General features: G+C 31.5%; 5 protein-coding genes and 2 non-coding genes across 8 annotated transcripts; 4 read left to right on the top strand and 3 right to left on the bottom strand.

Annotated features, from left to right (window-relative positions):
- The first annotated feature begins 135 nt into the window (after positions 1-135).
- On the top strand, positions 136-1,196 carry LOC117214905 (ATP synthase subunit e, mitochondrial). The gene is made up of 3 exons (XM_033461274.1): positions 136-279; positions 748-904; positions 993-1,196. Exons 1-3 carry the CDS (start codon positions 226-228, stop codon positions 1,037-1,039), a joined length of 258 nt encoding a protein of 85 aa, XP_033317165.1. The 5' UTR covers positions 136-225; the 3' UTR covers positions 1,040-1,196.
- Positions 1,197-1,606: 410 nt separating this feature from the next.
- On the bottom strand, positions 1,607-1,679 carry Trnak-uuu. Its single transcript has one exon. It is a non-coding gene; the product is annotated as a tRNA-Lys (tRNA).
- Positions 1,680-2,415: 736 nt separating this feature from the next.
- LOC117215063 (dihydropteridine reductase) lies at positions 2,416-4,576 on the bottom strand. The gene is made up of 4 exons (XM_033461489.1): positions 4,401-4,576; positions 3,230-3,313; positions 2,595-3,034; positions 2,416-2,518 (listed from the first exon to the last, which is right to left on the bottom strand). Exons 1-4 carry the CDS (start codon positions 4,488-4,490, stop codon positions 2,419-2,421), a joined length of 714 nt encoding a protein of 237 aa, XP_033317380.1. The 5' UTR covers positions 4,491-4,576; the 3' UTR covers positions 2,416-2,418.
- A 477-nt stretch (positions 4,577-5,053) lies between these two features.
- Positions 5,054-11,972, top strand: LOC117214752 (E3 ubiquitin-protein ligase KCMF1-like). Of its 2 annotated transcripts, none has more exons than XM_033461069.1 (8): positions 5,054-5,295; positions 6,765-6,932; positions 7,023-7,162; positions 7,250-7,446; positions 7,931-8,105; positions 8,251-8,465; positions 8,804-9,245; positions 9,348-11,972. In XM_033461069.1, the coding sequence occupies exons 1-8, from the start codon at positions 5,280-5,282 to the stop codon at positions 9,528-9,530; spliced, it is 1,536 nt and encodes a 511-aa protein (XP_033316960.1). In that variant the 5' UTR covers positions 5,054-5,279; the 3' UTR covers positions 9,531-11,972. The 2 variants fall into 2 exon arrangements, with proteins under 2 accessions (XP_033316960.1, XP_033316951.1); XM_033461060.1 differs by having other exon boundaries at positions 7,913-8,105.
- A 3,919-nt stretch (positions 11,973-15,891) lies between these two features.
- Positions 15,892-17,392, top strand: LOC117214762 (ribose-5-phosphate isomerase). The gene is made up of 6 exons (XM_033461080.1): positions 15,892-16,077; positions 16,183-16,243; positions 16,507-16,622; positions 16,693-16,826; positions 16,927-17,068; positions 17,144-17,392. The coding sequence occupies exons 1-6, from the start codon at positions 15,907-15,909 to the stop codon at positions 17,330-17,332; spliced, it is 813 nt and encodes a 270-aa protein (XP_033316971.1). The 5' UTR covers positions 15,892-15,906; the 3' UTR covers positions 17,333-17,392.
- A 550-nt stretch (positions 17,393-17,942) lies between these two features.
- Trnak-uuu lies at positions 17,943-18,015 on the bottom strand. Its single transcript has one exon. It is a non-coding gene; the product is annotated as a tRNA-Lys (tRNA).
- Positions 18,016-20,528: 2,513 nt separating this feature from the next.
- Positions 20,529-23,160, top strand: LOC117215137. The gene is made up of 4 exons (XM_033461563.1): positions 20,529-20,720; positions 22,075-22,152; positions 22,226-22,304; positions 22,762-23,160. The coding sequence occupies exons 1-4, from the start codon at positions 20,715-20,717 to the stop codon at positions 23,004-23,006; spliced, it is 408 nt and encodes a 135-aa protein (XP_033317454.1). The 5' UTR covers positions 20,529-20,714; the 3' UTR covers positions 23,007-23,160.
- Positions 23,161-23,180: the final 20 nt, after the last annotated feature.

Raw genomic sequence — 23,180 nt, 5'->3', positions numbered from 1 at the left:
GTATCCTTTAATTTCTAATCCAAAGCATGTGAAAGATAAAAAAATATGTAGAGAGTATCATAACAAAGCTTTTTCAAATCTATATTATATTTGTAATATTATATTATTCTTCAGAATAATGGTAACTCTCATGTTCATATTCAAAAATATACAGGAATGTTTTAAACGTCCGCTCAAATAGTGATGTTATCTGGAGTTTCATAGCATTAGCAATCCAGTGACAAAATGTCGTCTGCCGAAGTAGCACCCCGACCACTGCAGGTGTCCCCTTTAATTAAAGTGAGTACAATTTACTACAATGAATTTTTTTGAAACAATCTACATTCAACTATTGTATTGCAAATTACTGTTTATTTAACAAATGTCTTATTAAGATTTCTTATTGTTATAAAAATGAAAATGTTTTAAAATTGATTATATTATATAATTTTTGTGTAACTTCAAGTAATGCTTTCTTTTTTTTTTTTAAGTTTTAAAGAAATATAGAACAGTTATATATATCATTTATTCTACATTAGAATGAAATTTAAAAATATATTAGCTCTTAATTTGTATTTTATTTTCTAACCCTCTTAATAGATATAATAAGCATTAGTCAAGTAATATATTCTGCATGAATTAAATAATAATATAAATTAGATATCTCTTTCTCTTTTTAAAACATTAATAATATATATATTTATATACATGCATTTAAACATAAATTTAAAAATACTTTGTAAAACTTTAATATTGGATTTTGTGTAGTTTTCCCGATGGACTCTTCTGTTAACTGGGATAGTTTACGGTGCTTACCATCAAAGAAGACTGAGTAAAAAAGAAAATGCCCGCCGTGAACAAGAACTTAAGGAAAAACCCATGAAAGATGCAAAATTAGCAGCAGAGAAAAAGAAGCTTGCTGAAGGTAAAAAATGATAAATTTGACTATGGGCAAGCTGTAGGTTCTTTTAATGATATAATATTGACTTGTAATTTCCATTTTTCTGTTTCAGCTGAAATACAAATGCTGAATGAGTTGTTCACACCATCACCAAAATAAAAAATATCACTTATAGTAGTATACATAAGTATTTCTGTTAAGTTAATATTAAATTACCCTTTAAAAAATGTCCATTATGTCAATTTCTGTTCAGGTTTACAATAGATATAAACTTCTTATTGTGTATATTAAATAAAATGATTTATAATATACTAAATTGTGATTTTATCCAGTAGGATCCCATTTACCTGAACTCCGTTTATCCGAACTGATGTCATCACAATGTCCAATTTACGATTTTAATACTGAATATGTTTCTAAACTCTTATAATTCAATTCTAGGCCACATGACGCATGGCTTATAGGAATAAAAGTTTTTGCCCTAGTATTTACAAATTTCAGTTTAGTAAAATCCAGTTATATAAAAATTAATTCCGACTATATGAATGATTAAGAACGGAAGAAGGAAGAAGTAGTAGAGTGCTAATATCTGATACGTCTTGTCCTCTGACCATGACGGATAAAAGAAGTTTTATTATATCTCCCATGGCATATTTAGAATTTTCCAATATTCATTAGTACATGCAAAATTAGATATCGAATTGTTCCTAAGTAGAAAAAAATATTCGCCCGAACAGGGACTCGAACCCTGGACCCTCAGATTAAAAGTCTGATGCTCTACCGACTGAGCTATCCGGGCAACTGAAGTAACATTTTTCAAAATATATAGTTACTGTTATAAAGAATATTAAATTATATAAATGTCAATTATATTTAAATGAAGTCGATAACACTTAATACAGCTTAATAAACACTTTTATAAAATCATTGTTTTAATTTTTTGCGTATATAATTTATTGGGCATATATGTCACAATCTTGAACAATAGAAGTTCTATTTCGCATAGTACACACCACATTTTAATAAAAACTAAAATTATGCTGTATATTGTATTTTATTTTTTCCAATTTGTAATATCAGAGATTATTAACAAACAGTACTTTTGTTTATACTTTCATATTTACTTTTAGTTTAAGAGATAAACTGCTAAAAGATAACACAATTATAATATTTCAGAATATAAAATATATAACATTTATATAAAAATAAATATTGGAAATGTTATAAAATATGTTACAATATATTTGCAAATAATTTCACTTAATTATATAATTTTATTGTTGTAATATTATTTAAATGGAATGAATTTATGTTGCTATATGAACTTATAGCTCTCGCGTTTTAAAGGTACAGAGAAAAATATTTTTACATATATACAAATATATCTTCGTATTCCTTTTTCAAATGCATTAAGATGAAACAATATTAATTGATTGGGGACACCATTTGATATAAAGTATTTATAATGGGTATACATATGTGTATATATTGTCATGGGAGCACCATAAATGCTTTCGATTCAAAAAACTCTTTTCCTCTTAAGCTGTAATTAATTCTGTTTTATTATCATTGGTAATCAATTGTAGGAGACTTCCATTAGCTGGACGTTCTTGATTTTGCGACCATTTCCAGAAGAGGCTATAAAATAAAATGTTATTAGTAAGAAATCAAATATAAAAACATGAAATAAGGAAAAAAGAAAGATTTTATTTACTCTGCAACAAATTCAAGTGGAGTCCATTTAGTTGTATCAGCATTTGGCATCCATTTTCTATTCATAGGTGTATCTAAAGTAACAGGCAAGATAGAAACAACCAAAGAATTCTTTGGAAGACCGCTATCTTTAGCTGCTAAAGATTTAGTAAGTTGATGAACAGCAGCTTTAGCCATTCCATATCCAATCATTCCTGGTGTTTCTGCTAAAGCTGCTTTAGCACCAGTTAATGATAAAAATCCTCCTTCTTTCAAATGATGGGCAGCAATACTAGCAGCAATACTTGAACTGTACACACTCTGCTTCCACATAAGTTCACTGTTTTTAATAAAATCTTTATTGGCTGCATTTCCACCAGCCCATCCACCAGCCACACAAATAATTGCATCTAGTTTATTCCCATTTAAAATATTTCCAATTTGTTGCATAATATCAACTTCCTAATAAACAGATAAAAATGATTAGTTTTATAAAAAGTTTTATAAAATATATTATTATAATATATATTTAATATTATATATATAATATATATGTATATAAACATATGTATATATTTGTTTATAAAACATATATATATATATATATATAAATATATATATTCTTATTTAGTTGAATATAACAACTTAAAAAATTACCTGCTCTTGCCAATTGCTGTTTGGTTTTACAATCACATTTGCATCAGCTTGGTCATTTGCCTTCATATCAATACAGCCAACCCACTATGATTATGAAGTTAATGTAGTTTTATAAAAATATATTATTTTTTTTTAAATATAATAATTTGTTTAGTAATTTCCCTATAAGCTATATATGTAATGTGTAGAATAATAAATATTTTAGTATCATAAAATTGATATAATTGCAAATTTCTTAAGGTTATTTAACAAAGATATTATAGAGGTATATGTATTATGTGAAAGGTTCTGAATCATTAACTATGGCCTTGATGTATTTTTCCTCTATACTTGAGATTGCTAAATAGAATTATATCTGTAAATCTATATCCTTTTTGTTGAAATCATATCTTTATAGGGAAAGTGCCTTATTAAATTTATATAAAATTTATTTTATATGTTTGCATTTAATAATGTAAATGATTCATGTTATTTATTTTATTTTATTTTTCGACCTAACGACCTCGTAGAAGGAATTTGGTTGTTTTAGCTTATAGAATACTAAAACTAAAACTGAAACTAAACTTAAACTAAAATTAGTAAATGATTAATATTTAATTACATTAAAAAATATATTTATATATTAATAAGGGCTATAAAAAATATATTTATACGCATATATACACATAGATAATAATTATTATAGATACATAAATAAAATACTATACTTCGTAGCATTCAAAACAGTGCGCGAATAATTACTTCGCCGTTTGAATATGTACACCGGTCACGAATTCTATGAAATTCATTATGTATAAAAAAAACATTATATAAATTTTGTATTAAATTTCTAGAAGGACGTACATGAAATAATTCTCGAGTATTACTTTTTTAATTAATTATTTTTAAATATAAATGATTTCATCGTTCAGAAATTTCTGCCTAACAGTTGTTTAGAATTAATTTTTAATCAATGTCCAGATCGAATAAGTTATCGATGTATAATTGACCGATAATTTGTTTTTTTTTTAAATGAAACTAATTAATAACATTTACAAATGTATTACTCTTGGAAACAACAATAAAAAGTTGTAACTTCTGTGGGAAAATAAGTCAGTCCCATTGATAACAAAATCAACATCTACATTTTTATTATATATTGTTGACATTTATTTTTACTATTATTACTCACCCACTTTTTCGACTTGAATTTTGAAACGCAAGTAGAACCTAAAGCACCTTTGCCACCATATATAAAAACCCGTCCGATTATTGCCTCCATTGTTCAATAAAAGAAACAACTTCTTCGTGAAATATGTTTCGGGAGTCGCGATTATATACGGAAGAGTACGAAGTCATACGAAAATCTTTCGGAAAAGTTCGTAAAAGGAGTGCTAGATTGCCAGATTTTCGGCACAAAGTATAAAGACAGATTGTCAACTGAGTAATTGATATTGTTTCGATGGAAGTATTTCGAGTGACTTTAAATAGAATATGCGTATAAATCTTTAATTTCTACATAATGATTAGTATTTAATGAATTAAAACAACTAATAATTCAATATAGCATCATATAGATCATTTATATATGATCTACCTGACATCAATAATATTCTATTGCTAATGAAAGAACCTTGAAATGTTTAATCAACTTTTTTATTGTATATATACCTTGTTAATACTATGTCATGTATTCCAGAATGTTTTCTGCGCGTATAATTAAATGAAATCGATTTAGTTTGTACAAAATGAAGTGATCAGATTTGTCATATTTGAATTTCCCACGCATGTTTATTGGAAATGTGGCAACGCCGCAATGACGGAGACCCTGCCCGCAACGTTCTCCGGGAGCGTAGGTCTAGTGTGACGTCACGGTAGTCTAGTTGGGTTAGGTTTTACGCTGGAAATTCTAACGAAAAATTTTTTGTTTGACGATTAATGTTTTCCTCATTGTATCTGCTGCATTGAGGGACGTGAAGAGTTAACGCAGTGGCGAGCAGCAATCGTATTTCGTAAACCGTTCGATCGCGAGACTTCGCGCTATCGGCGTATATGAGATTTTAAACGGAAAATGAATCGACATGACGGTACGTACGTGTGCGCTGTTTCTGTCTAGCAAGTCAGCCTTTACTTCACATGCTAAATTTGTTTTATATTGATGACAAAATTTTTTAATCATGGGGTATTCGGGGATATGCATAAAAAGTTTGTGTAGACTCATCGTCGAGGTTACGAAATCGAGAATGTATGAGATTTTTCCTAAGACATTTCTTGTAAGCTCTGTACCAAAGGGTCTAATGTCAGAGGCCAGATGGCAGCACTTATAAAAAATTTACTCCAATTTCTTTGGGTTTATAATGCTCTTTGATGATTGTGCTCAACTTTTTTGCCATGTCATCATTTTTTCTTATTTTAATTATATAAAATGAATAAAATTCACGGGGAAATTTAACGACCCATTGTCAAGATGAGCTCTGCCAAATGGTTTCTTTGATATTGCTTTTCTTGTACAATCCCTTTCTCTTTCTTACAATGTTAAATCTCTAAAACATATTGAAACATATTTTTCTTATCTGATATCTTTGAATTAGTCTTTTTCCTCACTTTTTTCAACTTTCAAGTTTGTATTTTCTAAATAATACGTTGTTTATTACATTCGAATGGTATAATTTTAACATCACAGAAATGCAATTATATTGGATTTTTAAGTTAATGTGTCATAATGAAATTAGCAGAGTAAAGAGTAGTTATTGTTTGCATAAATAAAGTTAGTACATATATTCTTTCTTATTTATTTAACATCTACGCATGTTACATAATTGAAATTAGAAATATTGTATTGAAGTTCAAAAATGTTATTGCTGACTATTAATACACATATATGTAGGTCTTAACTTTTATGATACTATTACAATAAAAGTGACATCATACTTAGATTATTGTACTTTTTAAGATATGTATATGTATATATGTATATAACTTGTAAAAATTAAGAGGTAACTGGGAAAACACATGAAATTAAAAACTCATTGTGTATCTGTTATTATAGTTATAAAGATTGTTTTATTAAACAAGAAACTAAATTTTTAAATGCATTTAATTATAAGAAAATTACATGTGTAGTGTCTCTATATAATGCACATTGTCTCAATGTTATTTTGTTATTTTACTTATTTACAGTTATGCTGAAGTTACTTTATTGTTGTATTCAATAAATTATTAAATTGTAGTTGTTTGTTTTAATAAGAATATACAGCTGAACTTTTTATGTCAAAAACTATATATATTTGAAACAGACTTAAATAATCTATCTGTAATAGATCTAGTTCAAGGTTATTGTATGTATATGTAGATATGAAAGATATATAAATATCTTTTGTAGAGACAATAGTACTTTTTATTAAAGTTCTTTATGTAAATGTACTTTACTTACATACATGTAATATCCTTTACTTATATCCTATGTATCTAATACTAATAGTAAATTTAATTTGATTTTATTACTATAAAATGCTAATCCCTATATGTACAAATATATAGTAATTATTTATTTTAGGGGTAAGTTGTGACGCCTGCTTAAAGGGGAACTTTCGGGGTCGCAGATATAAGTGCCTCATATGCTACGATTATGATTTGTGTGCCAACTGTTACGAAGGAGGTGCCAGTACTACGCGTCACCACAGTGATCATCCTATGCAGTGTATACTTACTAGATCTGAGTTTGGTAAGTTAATTATTAAATTCTATGTATATAATAATTGTCTTTTAAGTATAGCCTAATCATACAAACTAATTTTGATTTATTATCTTGTAGAATTATATTATGGTGGAGAGGCAGTAAGTGTAGAACAGCCGCAATCTTTAACTTGTCCTTACTGTACAAGAATGGGTTTCACTGAGGCTACACTGCAAGAACATGTTGCTGCAGATCACTCAGACACTTCTTTTGAAGTTGTATGTATAGTATAATATATATAAGTGTTTATCATACATTACCTTTTTTATTAGAGAGAGATTTCTAGGTTTCCAATTTTATTATAGGTTTGCCCAGTATGTGCATCTGTCCCAGGGGGAGATCCTAATAATGTGACTGATGATTTTGGTGGTCATTTAAGTTTGGAGCATCGTAGTGGACCAAGAGATTTGATCTCTTTTCTAGACGAACCAGCTTCAAGTAGATATACTGGTAGACGGATAACACATTCATCTAGAGTTGTTGGTGGACCACGGCCTCGCAGGTATGTATATTTGATATACGCGCTATATTAAATGATTATGAAAAGGTATTATAATATTTGTTATAAATATTTTAAGTATTATATTCAAGAAAATGTGGAAACAATTATCTCCCACTAAAAGTAAATATCAAATGTGTTTGAGTGCTAGTTTATTAATCTATTTTTAAAAAATTCTAACGACACTGATTATGAATTACAGTAGTGTACAAATTCTGTGATGTTTGACTGCATGTATTTTGTTAAGTATCATTTTTTGCTTGTTCTATAACATTAACATTATAATTTATCAGTCATTACCATCATCTTTTTAGTGAAACATAGTTCAATAATCATGATAGTATATTGTAAGATAAAAGATGCATTCTCTTTTTGAAATGCCTAAAAAGAACGCTAAACCGGATTTCAGCTTCAGTTTATCATCATCTCATCTTAGATAATGTTCATTGGCGTGTCATTGGACCTTCAGGTCCAATATGCATTTCAGTTCGTCCGGAGGATTGAGTCCGAGTAGTCGAGAAGGTATAGATCCAATTACAGAATTACTTTCTCAATTATCCGGTGTTCGTAGAAGTGGTGGAGGAACTGGTCAAAGTTCGTCAGCACCATCACAATTGCAACAATTGCAAATGCAGCTACAGTTGGAACGACAACAAGTTAGAGTATGTATGATTTAATAACAAAAAAGATTTTAGTAAGAGGATTAAGTTATAATAAAAATAAATTAATCAAGTGCTGAATTCCTAAAATACGAATATAAAAGTTATTGAATTAAAAATACACGATACAATAGAAACATCTTTTCAGGCTGCTAGACAACAATTGGAGCGATTACCTAGGAGGCAAACTCAGGTCCTTGGCTCTGCAAGTTGTGGAGGGATTATTAGTGGAAGTGGTCATTCTACTACTATGACTAGCGTGGTAGTAAATAGTACGACTAGTAACAATAATACAACTAATGTGGCGAACCCGTCCGGCGTATCATCTACTAGTTCACAGAACTATATGTTTTTATTGCCAAAGTATGTGTTATGTGTAAATATTGGAATATACACATCTAAAAGTATCTAAAATATGGTCAAAATACTAATTTTTATGCGCTAGTATTTGAGTATTTTTATAAATATATTTTCGACACACACGTGCATGCATGCAGTCTTTTGTCTGAAACATGCAAAACTGCATGTCATGATCAGTGCGTAAGATGCCAAAAGTTATATTTTAAGATGATTCCATGAAACGGACATATGCCTTTTTTTTAGTTCCCAAAGGACCAGTAACCTTGTGTTTATACATAGATGTTCTTAATTGCTATATTTATTTTAATTAATATTACATGTGTGCTCTTCTCCGTTTATAGATGTATTACCAGTTCTCTCTCCGACTCACAGTTGCAAAATATTGAACGTGAAAGTGCAAATAGAAGTCTCTTTACGTGCGAACTTATTCTTGGAACACTTTCTCAAACATTGCCGGAGTTAACACAGGAACAATCTGTAGCGCAAACACCAGTATCAAGTGCAACTACTGCTACAAGCAGTCCCGATACACCAAATGCTAACTCTTCCTCAGTTTCTACAAAGAAATTAAATATAACTCAAGAAGCGAAAAGGGAACAAACAATGAGTAAACATGTAACGCAAACGTCTATGCAACAGTCACATACTGTTCAAACTACTACTGCTGGGAGTGTGGGGACTGGTCTTCAGAATCAAGGATTGCCACCAAATTCTAATAACCTCGCGATACAAAATTCACCTATGGTTCAAACACTGATGCACAGTGTATTGCCTGAGTCATTGGTAAGTGTATATGAAGATTTAAGTTCGCAATTTCGAAAATTTAAACTTTATGTTAAAGAATCGTGACAAAAATAATTTAGTATTTGTAACTTCGTTATACAGGTATTGCAGGAATCACTGTCGCTACCATATAGTAGAACTATCAGAGAACCGATAGTAACCCCAGCACCAGCGTACCTTAGAGGTGGGGTCGGTCCAGTTGGCGTAACAGGTCCTTCACGTAGGAAGCCAGTTAGGGCTGTAGATGGCAGAAACCAATCTACGGAACCTCCGCCCCCACACTAACCCTTCCTTACCCCGTACCCACCCACCCTGATTCCTCACAGGACCCTCTAGCACTAGTCCTAGCACTGTTTAGAACACCTCATCATTATTGTTATTATTATAATATTATATATTAATAATTATTCAAATGCCCTCCTCCTCACCCTCCCTATCTTATCACTTTTCAAAACTCTAATGTCGCCATCTTTTGTCGTTACGTGACATGGAACAAGGGCAAGGGCTGATTCGCCGACACATGCAAATAATGTAAATAACTCACTTCTTGCAGTCATATACACTCCTCGTACACACTCCTCAGCGAGTCTTGCCACGTTCTACATCGATATTATTATATCCATTTACAATAACTTGATCGAGGATAGAGACGGGCAGGTAAAAATAATAACAATATAATTATATCTTTTAGCGTTTCATGTTTGGTGGCTGTATGGGTTTGTTAGAACAGAGTTAGATTGATAAAATACTCAGTTTTATTTAACACATAAAATCTTGGAAATGTAGAAACTCTAACAATTCACAAGACGCACTGCCCGTCATACGCACCAGTTTAGTTGTGCTTAATTTAAACTGGTTAAATTTTTTTGGTCATCGTATGTTTGATATATATATTTTTTAAAATTAGTTTAATGTCATGTGTATCATTGAATTACAAATATGTTTTATGGGGAAAAGTTTATAAATCTGCTTGGGTTGGTCCGTTTGTATTTGAAAAATCTTAATCATCGGACAAATATTTTAAAGCGAGCAACTAACGATTTTTAATCTACATGCTTTATGAAATCATCAAAGTGCATGTGCATTAACGTTTTGTTAGATGAACATAAGTTTTAAATAGTCATACGAGGTTTGAATCATTTCAGAAAGATAATCCAGAACCACTGATTCTAAATATTAAGTTGGCGGGCCATCCCTTAATGTTATATATTATTCAGGAATCAGTACTTTAAAATGGAGGGATTAAGTTGGGTTTTACATGCCAAACAAACAGAAATCTGAATCATTTTCTCTTTCAAAATTAATCGTATTTATTTAAAATATTTGTTGGAAAGTTTATTTTCGCTGTTGTTTTGAATTTTTGCGTATATTGCGCTAGTACTACGTTTTAAAAATATCACGTGGTCCCTTTTCTTTTTTTTAATCATTCATTTATGAATTTATAATCGCTCCATTTTACAATGTGAAATGAAATAATATTTGTATGTGTGTTCGTTTTTTTTCTCAATAACAGAGGCTTTACTGATTTGATATATGTAAAAATTATACGCGATATGTCAAAGTAAAACTGGGAATTTCTGTGTTCCATTTCTTTGAAATTAGTTGAATTGAAGCTTACGATATAATTAATGTTTATTTTATGCAGAAAGCGTCGGAAACAAGTACGTGCGTATGGCGCACGCAAATGCATTCGAAACTTGTGAAGGTTCTACTGAGAGTAGAATTTGAAGGTGCTCGTAGAAACGAGCAATAATTATTTTTCAATTGTCTTTAACTCCTACTCAATTTTCTTTGATTTTTGCCTAGACTTCCTTGTTAATCACTTTATGTATATTGCATATTGTAATTAATTTCCTCTTGTATTACATTCAGATCCTATGTTAATTGATTTGTGGGTGTATCTGCAAGATGTGGATGAAAATGAAGTAAAATTATACATATACATATATACATATAAACTTGTAAAAAGTTATACAAAATATGTAGCGCGTGATTTCATTTTTTTTTTGACTTATGTTCTCGCGTGTTCTGGCATTCTCGGTCGAAATCGGATTACTTATAACATTACAAAATAACCAAAGGTGTTGAAAAAATCATACATTTCGTTCTTTTTTATTTTCCTGGATCTTTCAGTGTTGATAGTAATTTAATATCTTCTTTTAAATGCACTATTTGCTTTATGCACCTATTTTTCGAACACTTCTAATAATTTCTCGTATTCCACTGTGATGTGTGAATTGGAAACAAGATATATAAAGTAGTGAAGCAACGATGTAAAGAAAGAAAATGAAAAGTGTACTAATTGCCTTAACGCGAAATGCCTGAAAGGGAAAAAGTTCAGCCTTTTGTGGAATGCGTGGTTAATCAAAAGAATCCTTTACACGTGATATACTTCATACAAAAGTGATGCTGTATACTTATCTAAACTAAATAAATATGTGCATATCCCAAAAAAAAAAAGAAAAGAAAAAAAAAACTATAAGATGCAGATATTAAGAGAGAAATAATGAACTTCGCATATATTAATGTGCACATCTCGATGACTGATAAGCTAGTTATTTTTCAAATTTTACACGAATTCATAAGCGTATAATCTCAGAACGAAGCAAGACTCCAACAAGCACGTTTAATACAAAAACCAATTACATTAATTAAAAGGAAGGAAAGGAAGAAATAAATAACATGATTTGCTATGTACTAAAATAACTTCGTATAAAGTCGAAAATTACAACTGGGTGTTTTTTTTTCTTCTATTCTTGATACTTGCGAACTTATGTTCCCCTTGTTTCCACGTCACTTCGGGATTATAAAATTTTTGGATTTTTACACTTCTATTTTACTATTAATATTATTTTGTTACATTTATTGTCATTATGTACTATACGATGTAGCAGGAAAAATAATTTCTATACATTTCCTTGTCAGAAGAAAGATTTCGAGGGACAGTGTAACGCCTTTTCCAACAGTTGAACGCTGTATCAATATCGTTATATTTTTATTGTTAGGATTTTTGTCATGGTTCATTTTGAAATTTCAGTATAATCTTAACAAACAGCTTTTTACATTATATATAAATATAAATATATATATAAATATATATATATTTATTTATTTATATATATAGATATATATATATAATATACATTTATTCATAAGGACGAAAAGGTGCCTCGGAGTATCGTCGTAATTCTCACGTTTCTTCTATTTTCTTTTTTCTTTTATGTGATTAACACCTACGTAATTAAATACTTCTCCTTTTCTTCATTCATACATATATAGGAAAAAAGGAAAAAAACTTAGGTAATTCGAGGATCTCGGTCTATATAGTAGAAAGTTTTGAGATTGGGCGTCTTTGAAAGAAAGTTTCGATGCTTTGTAAAGATATCGACGATTCTCCCGGATATCCTTTGTAGGAGAAAAACAAAATAACATGATTAAAGAATTATTCTTGTGAACGGAGTAACGAACAGAAAAAAAATATTCTTGGGTGGATTAAACGGTTGTTTTTATCACGTCCTTCATCCGTATGTTATTTCGAGTGTCAGGAAAGAGGAATTTTCTGTGAATTTTCGAATTTTAATCGAAACCATTACGCCCGACGAATTAACAAAAAAGAAAAGAAAGAAAGGGGATGAGAAGACTTCGCTAGAACAGGTCTTTTGTCAGTCCGAACGTAGCCATTGTCTACAACGAATTTCATGAAAATCAGAAATGAATGATGGAATTGAAATTCAAAAATAAGAAAAAAAAAAAACAAAAAAAGAAAGAAATATGATGGAAAAACTGTGAAACGCGTACGACATTTTCCCCTTTTCTATTCGACGAAGAGATTCTCCTTCTAACGAATTGAAATTTCGATTTATATTTATCTATATTTTACGTATTATTGCCTACTGTATGCATATAAATAAATAATATATATTATACATGCTTATATATAAATATATATATACATGTGTGTATACACACAAATATACATTTACGTAAATGTGTGTATACACTTACGCACATGTACAACAGCGACTAGTTGCGTTTGTGCGTAGATCTGTATTGTTTTAATTGTAATCAATCGTGCGTGTGCGAAGAAAAAGTTATGTAGACGAAGAAATTGCTGTAAGCCGGGGACAAAAGTGATTGGGAACGCGAACATACGCAACTTATCGTAGCGAAGAAAAATAAAAAAGTTTTAAATTTAATTAAAAATCTCGATAATTTATCGTATTACGCTCTCATTGCGATACCGTTTCTTATCGTTATAATCGATTATTAGCGACTAATAATAATAGGGCTTCTATGTAGATAATGGCCCAATAACGCAGGAGGAGTCTGACTGTGTGTATATATATATATATATTATTAATATGATAATTTTAATGAAGGGGATGTGTCGTTGAGATTAATAATGCTGTATTATTAACGACGCGCGAATCAATTAAAAATCACTCTCAGAAAACTGTACTTTATCGCTAAAAAGCTATCTGATAAAAAAAAGGAAAAAAATTACAAAAAAAAAGAAATAATGATAAACGTGAGAAAGGAACTTTCTTTTCTTTTTTATTAAAAATATTTATTATGCTATATTTTCCACAGTATTTTTGTACTGTGATATAATACGGATATGCACGATCAAGAACAGTCGCAACGTTGCCTTCCTCACGTTAGAGTTTTCGTTCCCTTGAAAAAATGTCGCATTAACTATCAGTCAGCGAAAAGAATACGATATGAGTAGAAAGGAAACAAAAGATATATATATGTCTTTAATATTGAATAAAGTCAAACCAGAACTAGTTACAAGATAACTTTGAAATACTAGTTTCAATATTAACGTTCAATTCATCTGCTATACGCAAATACGACTAACGTCATCAGTAAGTGCGAATAAAATCTTTAATTCATCACTAATTTGATTAAAAAGGAAAAAAAGAATCATGTCGTGTTCAAGACTCCCGTCTTGATCCAAAGATAAGTAAAAGAAATTTGAGCGCATTATTTTCTTCGAAGCATATTACGATATCGTAAGATTAATCGGTACATATTTTTCACGAAACTCTGACGAGTTTTGATTGTAATCCTAGCCAAAGGAAGAAGTGAGTGGTGTACGGAGGAGAGCACGATAGAAAAAAATTTGTAGGAGTTAGCAAAGCGCATATATATGTATGTAACACTAGAAAGAAAAGTGGGTTAAAACACAATGTAGCGGCTTCTGTGGCCCATCTAAAGATCTAAACAATTTTTCTTTCTGCATTATTTTGTTTTACGTGATCGAGGGTGGTGTACGGGATAGGAGGGTAGAATCAAAACAGAAAGTTGATGTCATGAAGCCTCCCACACAAAGTCCTTTCTAGTTCGTCGGGCAAACAGAAACAGTATAAGAATGAACGAGAGAAAAAGCTGTATGTATACATACGCGTGTATGTGTGTGCCTGTACATGAAGAACAGAAGGAGAAAATACGTTTTAACTTTTTCTTCCTTTCTTTATTTTTCTTTTTTTATTTCCTTGAATGTAATTTTCACTTTACGAATTTCTCGGTTGAAGAAAAAATAGACGCCGATTTTATCGTTTTAGAAATAGACACCCACAGCCAGGCTGAAGCGAAATAGAAGAAGAAAGAGAGAAATAGAAAGTACATCTTCGAACACACAGACACTGACCTGCGTTGCAATTAGTATTATTGCAAACTTACTGGAGTTATGAACTTATTGGCACGGCCGCATTAACCGTGATCCACTGCCTGAGCTAAAGAAATTAAAAAATAAATCATAATAAGCATTCAGCGGCTTTATGTATGTAAGCTTCGAAATAATGTTCACTCTTCGTTGCGAAAAAAGAAACAGACTTTCGTGTGTAAATCTTGGAAGGACAAGATGGTGGTAGATGTCCTAGTTGTATCATGCAAGGCTGATTTCTTTGCGATCGGTATAGTATTAGGTATCACACAGTCGTTGTGCATTTCACAAGATTACCTTAATTCGGCCTTGCTCGTCGGTACATGCAGTCAAGCAGCAGCTATTTTGTCGAGGAAATCTAGAGCTTTTGATTCTCTTATTTTCGACAAAGTTGCTACTAAAGGCATCGTGTATCAACGTACTTGAATTTTTGCTAAACGATCTTTTCCTAAGCCTGCTCGAATACATACATAATAAAATTACAGCGCGAGAGATTGTTCGCGGATTTTTACCTGATTTTTAAAAAAAGATAAAGAAATCGACCGATACACATAAAAATGTACGGACGTAATGAACGAAAGTGAGAAAGAAAAGAGAGAAAGAACGAGAGCACGAACGAAAGAAATTACGATGATAAAACAGAAATATTGTGCGTGACATGTTGAAGTGGAATGTGTTGACGAATATTACTATTGAAGTAATAATAGAGAATTAAAGTGAAATCTTATACATAATAATTATTGAAATGTAAATTGTGTTTGGTTGTATTTTGTGTTATTCGCCTCTGATGCTAAATATAATGGAAATTCGATTAAATTGCATCGTTTATGTTTATTCTATATAACGAAAAATTATAATTTTTACATTCCCGATTGTTGGAATTTTGAATTTTGAATTTTGAATCATTTGAATTTTGCGCCGGACCTGCGTACAAGTGCACTTTTGTGATTCGCTGACCTAACGATTGTAACGATAGTGTAGAACCATTTTGAAATGCACAATTTATTCAGTAATACACAGTATGCACGCATAGTACTTAACGAAGGTTTACAGCTTTGCTCGTTAGCAAATATTTTCAGTTTTTCAAGAATCTTGCCAAAAATGGGACCGTTGGAGAGTGCTAAGAAAATTGCTGCTTACAAAGCAGTTGATGAATATGTGAAGGTAATTTCTATTTTAAATAAATTGAATTAAATAAATAAATAAATACTAATTTAAATAACTCACTGGTGTTTCATCGTTTGAATTTTGCGCACAATTATTTTGCAGAATAATAGCGTTATTGGAATTGGTAGTGGATCTACTATAATATATGCTGTTCACAGGATTGGTAAGAACAGTATTTTTTACTTAATTATAATCGTTCATAACCAAATTTCCTGTACTATTGCTACAGTCTATATCTAATTAATTTTGTTATAAAATCGTCATAGTGCACCTTTGACCCCATCAGGAGATAAGATTATACTTGATTCAAATGTAATTATAACAAGAATATTTTAATTCACAGACAGGAAATTTTATCAAGCTAAATAATTAAATATTGTAATCTTGAATATATATGTGAATGATGGAGAAAACTGTGTTTTTCAGTTGAACGTGTAAAGGAAGAGAATCTTAATGTCGTTTGTGTTCCAACTTCGTTCCAAGCTCGTCAGTTAATATTGAATAACCACCTTCGCCTAGGTGATTTGGAGAGTTATCCTCAAGTAATGAACAATCTTTTATCTATTATTATTTACAAAAATATTTTCTATATTATTGCTCGAATATTAACAGTTGGATTGTGCAATTGACGGAGCAGATGAAGTTGACTCTGATATGAATATCATCAAAGGTGGAGGAGGTTGTTTACTTCAAGAAAAGATCGTTGCATCCTGTGCTAGTCAATTTGTTATAATAGCTGATTATACGTAAGTGTTGTATTTTTGTAGACAAAATATTTGTATTTTTACTTATAATACTTAATATATAATACTTAATGAATTTACTTATAATACTTAATGATTTTAGGAAAAATTCTCAGAAGCTTGGTGAAAACTATAAGAAAGGTATTCCTATTGAAGTAGTTCCAATGGCATACACTGTCATTCAAAAAAGAATAGAAGATAATTATGGAGGATTTGTAAAAGTTAGGATGGCTTTGGCTAAAGCTGTAAATATTTTTCCTAATAAATTATTTTCTATGTTTATGAATATTACATGAATTACATTATTTATCTTTTTTTAGGGTCCAGTTATAACAGACAATGGTAATTTCATTCTCGATTGGCATTTCCCACAACATTTGAGTAATTGGAATAAAATTAACATAGATATCTCGATGATGCCTGGAGTTGTGGAAACAGGACTTTTTATAAAAATGGCGGAAAAAGTGTTCTTTGGAATGCCTGATGGTAGTGTTAAAGAACAGTTTTGAAATGTAGTTTAAATGTTAGGTATATTTTTCATGATATTAGTACTATTGACTAAGACTTAATTTAAATTTTGACGAAAGGGTTTGGAGGTTTTTTCCTAGAGTGATAATGCATTATCATACTCATTCATGACTCGCATTTCCATTACATTCATGTATTTTTACGTTACTCTCTTTATAAGTGAATCTTAAAAGAGATTGTGTTCTACAGACTGAACTTTTATCTATTTATATTGTAATTTATCAAAAAACAGAACACTTGGGATAATATCGAGTTTTCTGTTTTTGTGATGATTTTTATTCTATGTGTTCTGTAAATGATATTGAAATTATCTTACACATTATTTGTGTACAGTCATCTAATGTAAAATGAAAAGTTAAAGAGATATAAAAATGGAAATTTTTATACAATATGGTGTTTCGTTTCTGCCCTGAAAGTTACTGCATATTCCCACATTAAAATTTCGGAAACAATTGTTGTGTTAAAGTGCAATATATATTTATTCTTTTGTTTTCGAAGTGTTTCAACAAACCGCTGAAATATTTTATGTATCATTGGTATCGCTATATGGTATCATTATAGATAAAATAAAAAATTGCAAAAAGCTATAACCGCCCGAACAGGGACTCGAACCCTGGACCCTCAGATTAAAAGTCTGATGCTCTACCGACTGAGCTATCCAGGCATCTGTGAATTGCGTCTTTATAATATTTTAAGCATTGTATCTATATTAAAAATCATTCATATATTTAATTAATTATTCCCATTATTTAAATAATATATCATATATATGTCGGAGATGAAAGGACACCGGAGCCTTTCCCTGGAACTTCGGGAAAATCCGTAAAATCGTAACTAAAGTTTACAGTTGTAATTAAACAATTTGCCGTTATTCTGCTCAATTGTGCTTGTTTGCGATTTGTGATAATAAACTTGGGCTCAAGGCGACCACCAGTCGCCGAACGTAGCCGTGGTCAACGGGACGGACGTTCCGTCTAACAAAGGTGCGGAGTTATGACCCTCATTAAAGGAAATACCCATAGAGTTACCTGACAATAAAACATGCCAACGGTTTCTTCGGACAATGAATACCTGATGTTGAGGCACGTACACAGCATAAGTAAAGTTAGACCGAGGACCCGCTATAAAACCTGGGTTTTCCGGCAATTAAGATTTGTGCAAACGGACAGGCAGCTTTTGTCCTAAATCGACCAATCGACAGCGACGTCGATCCGAGGATCTTGTGTACTTAGACACCCCACCATAGTTTGGCCTCGGTAGCGTCATTGGGACGAAAATTCATTCTTTCTTGAGATCTCATCGACAAAGGGAGTAGCGCCTTACGATGAGTGAGTAGTACACGTTTGAGTTAGAGCAAATATAGCTATCCTCCCATTGACCGTGGATTCGTTATGGAACCTAAGACCACTATGACTAGTGTCGCAAGTGCCTAATCGCCGCTGTTGATTGTCGAATCGGTAGTGTTCATACTCGTAGTATCAGGCCGTATCTTCGTTATAACACAACGATGGCCAACTCCAAGGGAGGTCTATCAAACGCCCACAACCCTGTTCCTGACTCTTCTCCGACATATATAAGAAAATTATTTCACTTATTTTATTGTATTTTAATAAAGAATATCTTGCATAGCTTTAATAATTCCTTTTTATTAACATTTATTTATTTTTATTGAATATTGATAGATTTATTTTCATATAGACATTTTTAACGAAGAGAATATAACGCGCACACAAGTAATATTCACTCGTTTTATACACGAAGAGAGTCATATATCAAGAGTAATATAGTTCTGTACGCATCTCTTATTCATAAGCTGCGAACCCGTCGTGATTTAAAATATTAAGACGATTATGATCAACATATATTTGACACATTATTAAAATGTTGAAAAAAGATAAAGAGAGGACAACAAGGCTAACATACATGATAGTTTAGAAAGGACCAAGTATCAAGAACGTAAAAACTGTACAAATTTAACATCAGATTTTATTTATAGATACTTTTGCATGTCATAATAAAATATACTCAAATCAGAGAGAAAATTAAGAATTCACTGGCACAGCGCGTGTATTTTGTGTCACATATTTCATTTCTTAAAGGTGTTTTGATTCCAAGAATACTATTTTACAAAACGAAATATTATTTTCTTAATCCTTACATCTCCTGACATTCAGTATTAATTTATGTTCGATATACAACAGACTAAACAATGAAAAAAAAAGGATGTTAAAAATTTGAATGGACGGAGGCGGACAAGGGGCAGTTGCCAAGGGTTGGACAACTTTAATGTAACTCAGCGGGTACTGATGCGCGAACGTTGTTAGTACTTAGCCCCGGCTGCTTTCCTTTGATTTACACGGAATTTCTTGTCGATCAGTCTTCCATAAGCTGCTTCTTGCCTTGATCGTTCTACTATGTTTCGATCTTTTGTTGTCAGCCTTTGCATATTTATCAAATATACTTTGCTACTTCTCTCGATGGACATAAGTGGGATAACGTCGCAGGGGGTACAGAATCATTTAAAACCTTCTACGGCTGAGAACTTACATTTGATGATACTCTTTCCGGAAAAATATTACTTAAGATTAAAATTATATAGAAAAAATCTGCTGTTTCTTTACTCGCTCCTTAGAACTTCATTATGTTTTGCAAAATATATGAATGAAATTATTAATATAACTTTTGAATTGTTTTGATATATCTAAGAAGTTTCTGTTTTAACATATTGCACATTTAACAGCATAGTTATTGTGTATTATATATGTATCGTATATACAGTGTCTTGTGAAAGTATTTGAGCACTTGTAGAAATTTCGAAATGTTTCGTATAACTCATATGTTTGATAAAAATTTTCTACGCTGAGTATTTGAATACTTTGGTGTACCACGGTGTATATAGTTTTTGAGTACATTATATTGTGTATTATGTAAGCAAACTTTAATTTTTAACGCATCGGTAGTTACAACAAACGAAGTGCATGATACGAATAAGACACGAACAAATGCATAATTTCTGTGTTTCTTGCACCATTCAGACTGCGAAATATACGTAAGACTAACCACATTCTGCGTAAAGAACGTTAAATGTACCGTTCCATGAGCCATTATGAACGGTCATGCGTTCCTCTGGCGCATGTATTTACGCCCTCGAATGCTACTAAAGGAGGGGGTGGTATTTGAAGAGCTGAGGCGCGACTTCATCCCTCATACGCAGACTTGACTCTTTCCGCGAGTAACCTTTTATCCTTTTATCAAAAGACGTAGCCGAACCAAAGGAAGAAAGTTCAACCAAGACAGTGTTTCTTCGTGCGCCTCTAAGGATAATTCTTTGTATTGCTGATCTTCAAGCTATAAAGATTCGACATGAAGGTAACTGTTGCGAATTCTCGACTAAAGACCAACCGGTCAGGTCAAACCGATCGGTCGATATCGCGTACCTCGAATGACTTAACGCTCAAGGTGGAGAAAGTTAAATAGATCGAGTGTTAGATTAATCTAAAACTGTATTTGCACTTGTATAAAAGTAACGTGTGATGTTATGAACACGGCGGTGCTAGGATCTTGTTGGGAGTGAAGTATTTTACCGGTACGATATCTTTACGGTTACGATATCTGATGATGAACTTTCCTCCTACGTTGCTGATTCTCCCTACTAGCCGTTGAGTTTCGTCTGCCCATTCTGCCCTTCCGGTTGGTCTTTCCCGGGGATTTTTACCTGACTTTGTAGTCATTAGGTTTACAGCTCGGGGAGGACATGTAATTTGGAATTTCCTAAAGAAGGGAATGGGCCTGTCCGTGCCATAAACGGACGGTCACTCAAAATTCCGAACAGTAACTCTTGTAACATATTTTTGTCATTCAGCCATTTGAATCTTCAAATTCGGAAAAAATATTTTTTTATTAAAATATAGTGTTGCGTAGAATAATTTTTAACTGTATCACTATATACACCTACATTGATAAAATCCACTGTACGTAAAAAGACTTTTACGTGTATTATATTCTATGTATACCTTGAACAATATTCTCTTACGCGTTATGATTTACTATTATGTCTTAACCATTATGAATTACGTACACGTTAATTTCCTGACGCCTTATAATATAAATTTCTAGTTACTAGTTGACAGCCTCTAAAGAGGTCGCGTTACTATTTTCCAATTTCCCTTCCTGATCAAAAATGTAATTACATTCGATATTGCCTATTACGATTTTCAATAGAGAAACTTTGAAAAAGGTATTAAAAGTAACGAGGAGCATTAACCTAGAAGCGATTATTAAAATATAATGAAACTTGTAATTTACTTGTAATTACATTATTGAACTGTTGCAGTCCACTTGGTCGGCATATTACGTTATACGCGAAGTTAAAAAGCTTTTATTTGCATGGATGACGAACGTATTGCTCGAAGGAACGATCGACCGGCTAGTATCGTTTGACATTAATTAACCGCAGTACAAACCTGATTAAAGTCATAAGCAGATTACAACAGTTAACATGTTTGAAAGGTTCACGTGCGATAGTTATATAATCGATATGATTATTAGAAATTACGCGTAGCCTCAGTAATTATTGAGATCTTGTTCTGGGTTTTAATCGGTTCATTAACGAATACAACGTTATACAGTTTAACCAATAACGAGGACAACTTTCATTTTATTGGAAATATTCAAAATTTTTTTCAATATTCCATACAATTTAACATTTTTCGATCACCTCTAGGCAATCAACCACGTTTGCTGTATTTTCATATTCGTATGCTTAGTGAACCTGACACAGTCTGAGAACCCGCAGGATAAGGTAAATTATTATCTTAACAAGCAAACCACGTTCATAATTATAGCGATAATTAATTGATCAAATCAACTGTTAGATCGAGCAACAATTGTTAGACGCCTTCTTAACAGACGAATCGCTGAAGATGAAGAGACCTTTCTGCAATGCGTTCACCGGTAAGAAAAACCTAATTTTCAGTCCGCAATCAGATACAATTGAAGGGCTCGTAACAAAAATCACCCTTGTGCATGTTTATCTTCTTTCAAGAAAAACGGAAGAATGTTCTTGTATTCTTTCTTTATATTCCTAGTCTAGGTCTAGTTTTTTAATTTCTGTTTCAATTCTTTTTAACAAAATGTTCATCGTAATATAAGTATATCTAAGATTATATCATAAAATACCTGTGTTTAATTAAATCACGCGGTTGTCGAACCCAGGTAAATGTTTTTATAGAAGCATTTAATTTTCATTCGACGATAAATTAGAACATAATCATTTTTTAGAATTCCACCATGTCATGAGTCCTGCTTTTGACTATTAGGATGCCATATTATCTAAAAGATTGAAAAAATTGGCAAAGATCATTTTTTTTATGAAACCCTTTATCATTCTAAAATAATCGATTGGTTCCAGGATGCGGAAGAAAGAGGAATTTTCATGAAAATTCAATAGAATCTCAGGGCATGGAAACAAATGGCAGCATTCGACTTCCGATTTCTGTTTACAAGGCATTGCTGAGGGCAGCAACTCAAAATACTCGAAATACAATTCAACGTAATACAAATGATTATCAATTATCAGGAATCCCACAGGTTTATTTATCCGGTAGAATGCCTCTTCATAAGAGGTTCGATATTTCATCAACATCCCTGAATTAACTCAGTCGTTTAAATCTACAAATGACGCGAATTATTCGCGAAGAAGAATATTAAAAAATATGTCACTTTATTATTCTTTCTTCATTCTCGTTCCATTCTATTTGCATATGGAATTTATTTAAACGATAGAAGATACAGTTTAATCCATTGACAATTAAATTTTACTTTTATAAA

This window comes from Bombus bifarius, unplaced genomic scaffold (genome assembly GCF_011952205.1).
Source record: "Bombus bifarius isolate JDL3187 unplaced genomic scaffold, Bbif_JDL3187 scf7180000007971, whole genome shotgun sequence".
Taxonomy (NCBI): domain Eukaryota; kingdom Metazoa; phylum Arthropoda; class Insecta; order Hymenoptera; family Apidae; genus Bombus; species Bombus bifarius.
The sequence above is the reverse complement of the archived record's forward strand: the minus strand, read 5'-3'. Positions and strand labels throughout refer to the sequence as shown.